The 12,137-nt window shown below is 39.1% G+C and overlaps 1 protein-coding gene across 2 annotated transcripts in view; it reads left to right on the top strand.

Annotated features, from left to right (window-relative positions):
* MCF2L2 (MCF.2 cell line derived transforming sequence-like 2) overlaps window positions 1-12,137 on the top strand; it is a 269,445-nt gene that overhangs the window by 127,992 nt on the left and 129,316 nt on the right. For both annotated transcript variants that reach the window (XR_008374913.1, XM_053565128.1), the window contains exon 15: window positions 9,989-10,071. Coding sequence is in view for 1 of the 2 variants with exons in the window: in XM_053565128.1 (XP_053421103.1) it covers window positions 9,989-10,071 (83 nt within the window). In the remaining variant the exon portion in view is untranslated. The remainder of the gene's footprint in view (window positions 1-9,988; window positions 10,072-12,137) is intronic.

The following is a 12,137-nucleotide window of genomic DNA, read 5'->3' on the forward strand; positions in this document are numbered from 1 at the left end:
ATTACACATATATTAGAAGTCTAGTCAGTGTCAGAGGTAATAGGAGATTAGGGACTTCATCAAATCTTTAAAGCAGCCCCCAACCAGGGTTTCCCATGTACCAATGCTCTGAGAATCTTACACATAATGCACATTCTCAGGCTCTGCCCCCAGAGATTCTTATTGTGGAGGTCTAGGGTAGGGTCCAGGAATTTGGATTTTTAACTCACACATTTGGTAACAAGAATGCAGATGGGTCACAGTATATGGCACACCTCTTTGGGGTGGGACACAATGATAAGAGGGACTTTACCTAAAAATGCAATCAGGGTAACCTAATTTGTACCTTCAATGAATCCCAGACAATATAAAAGTGAATGAAATAAAAAATAAAGGATGCAGGTGGGACAAAGACTACACCCTTTGTGATGTCCTAGAAGCTATGTTTATAGACCTTGAGGATGGATCCCTCGGGCTAATCACAGAGTTTAAAATTTAGGGGCGTGAGGTGATGATTCTACTAAGCCTTGAGAATGTATTTTCACTGAGGGAGCTGAAGAAGAAAAAAGAGAGAATAACATTAAGCTCACTGTTGGTTTTGATTTTTGACCAATAAAAAAATGATGTGATTAAAGTACTTGATGGATCCAGTTTGGGCTGCTTATTCAATTTTATTACATATATAAATAAAAACACACACACACACACATATATATATATATATATATATATGCAATTGCTATGGCATATATGAAAACAATTCAATCATCAGGCCTAAAACTCAGGAAACTTGCAAGGTTCAACATATTTTCAATCATTCGTAATATAAAGCAGAGTGACATACCTACAGTACAGGGAAGATAATATATTAGAGGGAGGAAGAGAGATCAGTTCCTTGTAAGAGCATTGGGGTAGCTTTTAAAAGAGATGACATTTGAATTCCACTTTAAAGAATAAATACAACTTCGAAAAGTAGGCAGAACAGGGAAGGGCATTCTAGAATAGGAAAGGGTTTAAAGTCTCAGAAGTCTGAGGGGGTATAGGTTGTTGTGGGAAAGTAGACCGCAACAGGCTCTTGAGAGTTTTGTTTGAGAATTGTTGATGGGAGGAGGAGGGCATTTGTGTGTTAGGAAGCTAACTCTGGTACACAGTGAAGAATGGGTTAGGTGAAGCCAGGCAGGCTGACCAGCTGGTGGCAGTTGTCACAGTCTGAAGAGACTTCAGAAGTGATAGCTTCCTAGCGACAGTGGCAAAAAGGGAGATGGGTAGAAATCATACCCATTGACCCAAATATTCTCTCCCAGTGCTTACAACACACTAAACACTCAGAGAAAGTTTAATGAATGAAGGAATGGGTCAAGGCAGAAAAATAGGGGAGAGATTTAATAAGGAGGGAAAGGAAAGTATTGAAGGTATCTTTGAGGTTTCCATCTTAGCTTCCTCATGGAATGAATTTATTGGTCTAGATAAAGTACTCAGGAGGAATAGTCAGCAGTCAGGGCTGAGTCCAGCTTTGAGAAGTCTCATAGGTCTGTAGCAGCAGCTTTACACCCTTCCTTTCTGTCAGTGGGGTTAATGCTGCCCCAGAGGCTACAGCCCTTCGCAGTCCAATGTTATTAGGCAAGTTAACCCATTGGCCTATGGCCAGATGCAAATTGTGAACTAGCTTAGTAAATTAGGGACCAAATTTGCTGAGCCAAAGATTGGCCTAATAAAATACTTTTCTGATTTATAATTTTATTTATGAGTTAAAATTTACAGGCATGAAAAGTGTTACAATGAAGTTTATTCATTGATGTTAAAATCAGATGAAATCAACAATGTGAGAAGATTCAGGATGTATGGACAGCTTCTTTTCAATGTCCTTGGCACACTTACTTGCTTTACATTTTCTTGGTTTGGGAGTGGAATAAAGGTACCATATAACATGTTCCTCACTCTCTGATATTTTAAACAGAATTACAGACTTGCAAATCATTGTTAAAACAATGTTTATAGGACATTTTTCCCCATAAGCAAAATATTCCAAATAGTGTTTAGAGTATTGATATGGCCCATAAAAGCCAACTTAGGCAGTAGGAAAACTGATCTATTATGAACAGTATTAGCTGGAAAATTTAAGATCTTAGATTAAAAAAAAAAAAAACTATGGGAAAATTTTGAAATAGGCAAAGTTTGCATCTGATACCTATTCTCTTATTTTCCTCTAATCATTCCCTTTCCCACAAAGTCTCAGGAACACTTATGCCCAGGGCTGCAGTCTATGAGATGTTCTAAAACCTTCTTCTTACAGCTGTCCTCCCAGAAGGTCCTCCCAAAGCAGCTAATCCATCAGCACAAGAGGGAGGGGAAATCTGCACAAGCTAGTTCCCAGCAACGTTTGTACCATGGGTACTTGACACCAGCCCCTTAACTCTCCTGGAAATACTTGTATTTTTTTAATAAAAGACCACCTATCCAGTTATGCAAAGGAACCTTAAGTAGCTTTTGCAAACAATAGAAATGAAAAATAGGAAAAGACATGGAAGAAAGAGCCAGTGAGATGGAGCAGATAGAGTCGTAGCTGGCAACGCACTTCCAGGACAGATTCACTACGTGGTCTCAGCTTTTCAAAAGTTCTTCCTATTCTCCACTTCAGAATTCACTGAGTCACAAAAAAATAAGGGTCCTCTTTTCCCCTCAGTAGTTCCAGCAATAGAAAGGGGAAGACAAAGCCACCCATTCCTGAGGCTGGTGTGTTTCACTCTGAGACTGTGTCCTCTAGACCACCCTAGGCAGAGGCTACAGGTGAATGCCTTTTTTCCCCCCTTCTTTCCCTTTCTTTCCTTTTCTTTCCCTTCTTTCCCACCATCCTCCCCTATATCTCATTTAGTAGAGAAAAGTATGATAATTATTCAGTGATTCTTATCTCTTTATTTCTCATTTTCATAATTAATTGACATGTTTAATTTAATTTACAACACCAGAAAATGCTTAACTTTTAACACGTCGTGATCATTCTTTATACATTAAATGAAGAGCGTGGTACAGGGCCTCACTGCCTGTTTTACCTTTTGTATTTCAGAATTAGGTCTAATAACTTCTCTTTTTAAAGAAACATGATAATATAATAACCTTAACTTACCAGATACCACGGCTTTAAAAGAGTTGGAACTGAAATTGCTTTCTATGCACTGCTAAAATCATGAAGTAAAGCCATTCAACTTTAAGGTAAAAACTAATTTGATTTTGTCCAAAGGTTGCTGTTTACTCTTCAGGGAAGAAAACATAATTTAAATACTTGATTGAAAATTAGCTATGGGTACTTTTAACCTTAACCTTCAAAAAGATTTATATATTCTTCAGAGAAGTGAAAATAAATGTATTTTTTACAGAACTCCTCAGGCTAAGAACTTAGTCTGTTTTTCAGACTTTGAAAACACTTGTTTCTTTGACACTGAGGGGAGACAGAATGATTAGATTGTGAAAGTTTGTTGAGAAGACATGAGAAGCCAGCATCCAGGGTGCTACTGGAAAGCCTGTGTGTGGGCCAGTGCTACTTTGGAACTGGAGAGAGGAACTGCGGTGGAAGATGGGTAAAGGGAGTGAGGTGGGGCCTAGAGAAGTTTCCTGCTTTTATTGCCACCCTTTATTTTTTTTTAAGATAAAATGACCATAAAGGGAGAGGGGCTGTGCCACAAGGGATACTTTCTCAGTTTTTCCCTTTCATTGCACAGGTTGGCTGAACCTGCCCCCTCCTGAGGTGTTCCCTAGGGGCAACTCAAGTCAAGGCGACTTTCACATTAAACTATAGTTGTTCTGCTTTTAAAAAGTATCTTTTTATAATTCAGGGGAACTCAAGAAAGAGTTGCATTATTTGAATAAAAGCCCAGCTCTGACTTGAATATGCCCTGTTCTTCCTAGAGTATTCACCAAGTGTAACTTAAAATTTTTGTGAAAGTATTTTAGCTAACAGATGAGCTTTCATTTCAGAATCGGAAACTATAGCACCTATCTTGATATTACATATATAAGTAGAGGGACACTTCATAGCTAAATCATACATCTCTCTCATTTTAAACAGAGGGAAATGGATGCACAGGGGTATTGAGTGACTTGCTAACATCTCACAGCTAGTGAGAATATGAAACCAGGGAAGGTGTGGTGGTTCACGCCTGGAATCTTAGCCCTCTGGGAAGCCACAGCAGATGGATTGATTGAGCTTAGGAGTTTGAGACCAGCCTGAGCAAGAGTGAGACCCCGTCTCTACTAAAAATAGGAAAAATTAGCCAGGCATTTGAGACCAGAGGATCGCTTGAGCCCAAGAGTTTGAGGTTGTTGTGAGCAACGATGACGCCACAGCACTCTACCTGGAGCAACAGAGTGAGACTATGCCTCAGAAATAGAAGAAGAAAAAAAAAAGAATATGGGTCCCTATTACACATGAGTAGGTGCCTATTGCCCACTACTTGAAGGCCAGGAAGCAAAAGAGCCAATCTTCAGCGCCATTTGTTGAGCCTTTCTTTGTGCCAAGCATTTTAATATATTATCACCACATTAATGTTCTGATGGAGAAACAATTATCCCTGTTTGACAAAGGAGAAAAGTAAGATGCAGAAATCTTGCCTAAAACCACTTTTAAATAAAAAGTAAACCAAGAACTCCATTGAGGGCTACTGCTCAGACCCAGGTTTGTGTTCTTTTCACTCCATAAGAGGATTTGGAGTTACAAGTTAGAATGGTGGAATTAAACTCAGTTTGGCTGGACTCACTAGTCCTTTAAAATAAATAAAAAGAACAGAATTAAAAGGGATGACAATTTTAAAATACAACGTATCACATCAGTTATGAGATAAATTTTTAGAAGATTAAGTGTGTGTGTATATTAGGATGTACTTCTTCTGGGTTGGGGTCAAATTTTGAAAGCCACTAACTGTCACAACTAATCTGTGTAAACTTCAATAAAACACTGGTGTTCAGTGTAACTACCTTGGTGGGGCTCTTACTAATATTGAAGTCCCCAGATCTGCTGTGGGTCCTTCTTGTATTGTATTCCATCAGACAGGATCAGCAGACGAGTCTCCCTAACCCACACACTGGCTGTCTGACATGTGGCCACAGGAACATGGATTGACACAACCCAGTCCATGCCAAGGCATTTCTGCAAGCCCATGAAGGCATCTCATGCATGACGATGTCTATGAGAGCAACATCGTCATTCAGTGTAAAAGATGACAAAGTTCATGCCTACACCTCGAGTCATTGTTATTTTTCCATCACTAGATTATTACGAAATAAGAGACTCTATATTCACCCCACAAACAATAAACCAATAGAGCTGGAAAACACACCATTCAGTTTTGTAATCAGGAAAGTTTTAGAATAAGAGGATGTTTTGTTAATAATAGTGGTCACTCTTTTTTTTTAAACAGACAGGGTCTTGCTCTGCCAGCCAGGCTAGACCCCTTTATTGAATGCACAGCATCCTAAAGTAACTTGAAACTCCTGGGCTGCAGCGATTCTGTAGCCTCAGTCCCTCAATTAGCTAGGACTACAGGTGTGTGCCACCTTTTTTTGTAGAAATGAGATCTCATTGTGTTGCCCAGGCTGTTCTTGTATTCCTGTCCTTAAAGTGATCCTCCCCTAATCTTGTCCTCCCAAAGTGTTGGGATTGCGGGCGTGAGCCACCACTCCCAGCCATTAGTAGCGCCTCTTTATGAAGACACCATGTTACATACATGTTAGGGATCCAAAGATGGATACCAAAGCAGTTTTCAAGTCTACTGAGTAATTCAGGCCTAGTAATGTTACAGATGGGAAACTGGAAAAGGATATAGTGTGATGTTAGTTCAACTTTATATAGAAAATGTGTAGAAACAGCTTTGGTAGGATGGGAAAAATAATTTACTTCTACATAGTAACTCATGAAAAATACTTTTTAGCCCTTTGTGAGATATATATAATGGAACTAAAGATTAGATTCTTATTAGAATGACATCCTATTTAAAAAGAAAAGAATATACAGAGTGTCCAAAAATGTATACACACTAAAATTTTAAGAAAGGAAAAAACTGTATTAAAATCATAATACTTGACACATATCAACAACCAAAGATGAACACAAGTCGCATTTGACTTCTGCAGTTACAAGAGGTGCTCAAAGTGGTTACCATCAGCATCCAGACACTGCTGATTACAACAAATGAAAAGTAACACACAGATAACATTACTTAAAATGTGTACACATTTTTTGGCACCCCTGGTATATGAATTTGGAATATAAAATTGCAGTTTTATTTTAGAGCTGAATTGGCAAAACTCATACCCCAGATACTTCGTTATTTGTTAGCTTGCTTTCTGGATGTGATACCACATTTGGGAAGATACCTACAAAAAAGACTAAAGATCCACGGTTTTCTGTAGTCCACTGAACATTTTAAAATTGCTATCTCTGTGATCCACATTGTAGGTAATAAAACCACTTTACTTTGATTGCTTTCTGCCAGCCAGGGAGATGGCTCTAGTCACATTGTCCACCACTGACTGAGCAGGCTGTCCCTGTCCCTCTCACCTACTTTGCAAGGACACTTCCCATCTCTCCCTCAATCTTGGAAGAGCTCAGCCTTCAACTTCCACTTCTAATTTACAAGAGATCTTTGTGTTTACTCATTAAATTGCCCTTAGCAGCACTTACGCAAAAGGACATCATCTTTTCTGAATCTATATTCCCTTCTGTGAGAAGGTAAAATAACTCACTTAAACAAACTGATTTATAAAGCTTCAGTGATGTTTCCACAATACATGATTAAAAATATTGATTGAAGGGTAAACAAATTGTGGTACATCTATAGGTTATAAAATAGTCAATAAAAAGTAACTGACTATGGATAGAGGCAACACCCGGGAGGTGGATGTATGACAGAAGCATCTCGCTAGTGAAATGGGCTGGGTTCAGAAGGCTACATGCTACTCCAGGATCCATTTACATGACATCACGGAAAAGTCAAAAAAAACAAGCAAAAAAAAGTATAGGACAGAAATCAGAACAGTGGGTTTCTAGGAATCAGAGGTGGAGGCGGGCAGTGAGTGCTAAGGGAATATGGGGCTGGTGAAAATAGTCTTTATCTTCATTGTATTAGTTCCACAGCTGTATGAATTCATCAAAATGTAATAAACTGTATGCATCAAAAGATTCATTTTTTTGGTATGTAACTTATTCCTCAATAAGCCTAATTACAAACACAAGATTTTTAAAAAGTGAAATGGAAGTGCTTTTTCAGAACAGAGGTCAGTTTACCATCTATCTCTGTGACAAATTTGCATTTTGATCCTAGGACAATTATTTACTCTGACCCTCAGAGACTAAATTTGCCATAAATAAGTAGGAAAATAAAGAATTACTCCATAGAAATTGAGCTTCTAAGTCCTTTTTTTTTTTTTTTTTAGAGACAGAATCTCACTTTATCGCCCTTGGTAGAGTGCCATGGCATCACAGCTCACAGCAATCTCCAGCTCTTGGGCTTAGGTGATTCTTTTGCCTCAGCCTCCCAAGTAGCTGGGACTACAGATGCCCACCACAACACCCGGCTGTTTTTTGTTGCAGTTTGGCCGGGCCAGTTTCGAACCTGCCACCACCCTCAGTATATGGGGCCAGCGCCCTACCCACTGAGCCACAGGCACCGTCTGAGCTTCTAAGTCTTAAGTGTCTAAATCTTAGATGTTTTACTATACAATAAAAACATTGTGAGAATAAAAAGTTTTACCACAAAGGATTACCTTTGTAGGGATTGTTATTTGGTTCTTAATTTTAAAGGCAGGTCTTCATACCACAACACACACACACACAAAATGTTGACAAGTTTTTAATCAACATTCACTTTCATTTCTTTTAATTTTTTTGAAATTTCAAGAAAATTACAAGGGTACAAAAGTCGTTTTGGCTACATGAATTGCTTTTGTGCAATTTGAGTCAAAGTTATTAGTGTTCCTATCACCACGGTAGCATGCATTGTACCTGTTAGCTGTGCACTTACCTGTCCCTTCCTCCTGCCCTCAGCTGCTTGGTTTCTGCTGAGTTTTACCAGCATATTGTGTGCTCAAGTGTGGAGTGATTAGTTCTAATTTAACAGTGAGTACATTTAGTGTTTGATTTTCCATTCTTATAATACTTCACTTAGAGGAATGATCTTCAGTTCCATACTGGTTGTTACACAAGATGTTAGTTCACCATTTTTTACAACAGTCATACTCTGTGGTAATACCTCTAGCACATTTTATGAATCCACTTCTGTATTGATGGGCACTTGGGTTGTTTCCACATCTTTACAATTGTGAATTGTGCTGCTATAAATGTTCAAATGCAAGTGCATTTTTTTATACAATGTCTTTTTTCCTTGGGGTGAATATCTAGTAGTGGAATTACTGGATCAAATGGCAGGTCTACTTTTTTAGTTTTTTGAGGTGTCTCCATAGAGGTTGTACTGGTTTGCGGTCCCACCAACAGTGTATAAGTCAGTGGTTCTCAGCCTGGGGGTCACGACCCACAGGAACTGTATTAAAGGCTCGCGGCATTAGGAAGGTTGAGAACCACTGGGATAAGTGTTCCCGTAGCTCCACATCCACACAAGCATCTATTGTTTTGCGACTTTTGGATAAAAGCCATTCTCACTGGACTTAGGTGATATCTCATTGTAGTTTTGATTTGCATTTCCCCGAGAATTAGAGATGTTGAGCTTTTTTTCATATGCTTATTGGCCATTAGTCTATCTAACTGAAAAAACTTCTGTTAAGGTCTTTTGCCCACTTTTTAATGGGGTTGTTTGATGCTTCCTTGCCCATTTGCTTGAGTTTCTGGTTATTAGCCCTTTATGGAATGTATAGCATGCTAAAATACCTCAGTCTACTATACTGTTCAAATGGTCCCAGTGATAATGTAGAGAAAAATTTGAAATTAAAAAAAGTAATTCAAGGAAAAACCCAAATGAGGCAAATACAATAAAGACTTACATCTTCACTTACGAAGATGGACTTTAAAATTTCACCCCTTTATTAATTTCAAAACACCTGGCACATTGCCACATTCTAGGCACTGAGTGGATGTCAGGGAATATGAATCTATCCTGATAGTGTCTTCTCAGAAATTAAATAGGCATGGCTCTTTTTTAGAATAACACTAAGCATTTAATCCTCAAAAAAACCCCTAAGACTCCTATCAGTTTACTCTCAAGAAAACACAGTTTTAACAATGAAGTGAATTTGTATAATATATTGATAGCAATAAGTGTCATAAAATTAACTAATAGCCAATTAGCCAGCATTTGAGTGCTTGCTGCCTGCCAGGCACTACACAAAACATTTTATCTTTAACACAGACTTACAGGCTAGGTAGTGCCATGGGGTCCATATTCTAGGTGAAGAAATCAAGACACAGAGAAGTTAACTGAGGTTCCCTAAGGTCTCTCACAGCTCACCCCAGACCCATCCTCTACACTGCCCGGTGGACGGGTGATGAGGAGCCAGTTCAGTGGGGTTGTGGGACTTACACAACCTGTCTGCGAAGCCCACCCTTCCAGCTTTCACTGGCCTTGGCAAGCCATACTTTTCTAGACCTTGATTTCTCACCAAAAAAAAAAAAAAAGAGAGAGAGAGAGAAAGAGAAAGAGGGAGAGAGAGACAGAGATGGTGAATCCAGTGATCTCTTTATTGTCCCTCATGACTCAAACTCTGAATGTTTTTATGATTCAGTGGGGAAAGGAGGAGTACAATGGGAATAGCCCTAGGTGGTTGAGGAGGAAGATACCTGTGATTGAGAATGAGTTTTTGACATGCCTGAAGGAAACCTAAAGGGTGAACTGCAACAGATCCCAGAGTGGCTGGGGAAAACCCAAGAAAGGGAGCGGGACGGTAAACTGGGATTTATGCTCATCCAGAAAAATCAAACCCAAAATCAAATGTAGAAACTGAGGGAAAGAAAAATATAGATAAGGAGCCCCCCAAATACCAAATCTTACCAAAATTTCTTTCACTTCAGAATGAAGAAGTCCTTGAAAGTAGTCACAACAGGGAGAATGCTGAGCTGGAGCCCCGAGCCAGTGGAGACCTTTCCCCCAGCAGGTAGGACTGCAGACCCCCAGGGGATGGGAGAGATCTTCTGGTTTCAGTCTCAGCACTTATTTTTCCCAGATGAAAACCACAATATTTATTCTATATGCTTCATTCATGTACCTGAGAACAAACTTACAAATCTCACAAAAGCAAACAAAAGAGCTGAAAATGACATAAACCAGTTTTCTAAGGATTCAGTGTTTTAAAAAATGGGCGCGGGCCCCATATGCCGAGGGTGGCGGGTTCAAACCCAGCCCCGGCCAAACTGCAACAAAAAAAATAGCCGGGCGTTGTAACGGACGCCTATAGTCCCAGCTACTTGGGAGGCTAAGGAAAGAGAATCGCGTAAGCCCAAGAGTTAGAGGTTGCTGTGAGCCGTGTGACGCCATGGCACTCTACCTGAGGGCGGTACAGAGAGACTCTATCTCTACAAAAAAAAAAAAGGACTATCAAGAGAATAGTAAATGTAAATCATTGTGGATATGAAATAAACTGTCTTAAACACATTTAAAGGTGCTTGGCTCCCCAAAAATAGTTTATACAGATTTAGTGCTATCTTTGCTGTCTGCGTGCATATGAATGCTATATGGTTCAGAAAACCTAAATTAAGGTGGTAAAGACCAAAAACACTGGGAAGTACTTTTTTTTAATCTCCATCATTGTTTACTCTAGTGCTAGTGACATTATTTATAGCCATACAATTTAACTTGTGAGCTGCCTTAACCCCAGGGTCTATCGCAGTGCTTCACTCTTAGCAGGCTTCCAAACAAATAGCCTGTAGAATGACTGAACAAACTTTAGGAACTTGCACCTGAGTAAAGACAGTATTTGATTGCTTGGACTACTTTGTAGTCATCCACTTTAAGATGTATTCAAGGAAACATATGCGGGCTCTTACTGATTGAAATGTATACTTGAGTTATAGTGAATGGCCCAATTCAGCATATCCGAGTGTGAGGATGCTTAGTGGGGTATCTCTGAAAAGCATCACTTGATGACGTGTTGTGTTGTTTTCCTTAATTGAGTTTATTTTTGGAACTTTTACTATTACTAAAACCCATACATACTTTTATTATCAGAAAGGCCTCAGGTAAATGTGTCCTTTAAGTTAATAGATGAATTCTTGTATTAATTTCCAGTTGACCATCAGATCATATTTCTCATGAGAAACACAAAAAAAAGTTACAGCTCTTGATTAATGAAACAAAAAAAATCTCTATGTTCTTGTGAAAGAACTTTAAGAAAAGGTAAAAATTAGCCACTGAATTAATCACGAGATAGAATCTCTACAACTATCATTTTTGTTCTACCACCAGCTATGATAGACCTTAAGAGGACCAATCTCTGATCGGTTTAATCTCTACTTTTCTCATTTCCTCTTGATTTCACAGATTTGAGTTTTACTGCATAACTAGTACAAGTTTGTTGAGGCTAGAGCTGTTGGGTGTAACATGCTTGGCATATAGGAAGCATTCAGATTTTGTTGACCAAATTATAAACCTTTTACTAGTACAGGTAAAATGTTATGACAGATAGTATCCCTTTAGGGTTCTGAATAATTCAACTCTTTTCATATTTGAATGGCTTGCCAGAATGACATTATCATATTATATTTGGAAAAAAATGATTTTGAGTGCCATGTGATAGGAACATGCCTGTCCCTCCCTTCAGAATTAAAATAAAAACCATGTGGAACCTTTAGTAAGTAGTAAGTAATATATGGGATGAAGTATGATTTGGGGAGGAGGAGAAGATGCTTAAAGAAGGACTGAAGGTAGGCAGCGCCTGTGGCTCAGTGGGTAGGGCGCTGGCCCCTTATTCCGAGGGTGGCGGGTTCAAACCTGGCCCCAGCCAAACTGCAACAAAAAAATAGCCAGGTATTGTGGTGGGCACCTGTAGCCCCAGCTACTGGAAGGCTGAGGCAAGAGAATCACTTAAGCCCAGGAGTTGGAGGTTGCTGTGAGCTGTGTGTGACACCACAGCCCTCTACCAAGGGTGATAAAGTGAGACTCTGTCTCTACACAAAAAAAAAAAAGAAAAGAAAGAACGAACGAAGGTAGGGTCAGATATCTAAG

Source organism: Nycticebus coucang, chromosome 16 (assembly GCF_027406575.1).
Source record: "Nycticebus coucang isolate mNycCou1 chromosome 16, mNycCou1.pri, whole genome shotgun sequence".
NCBI lineage: Eukaryota > Metazoa > Chordata > Mammalia > Primates > Lorisidae > Nycticebus > Nycticebus coucang.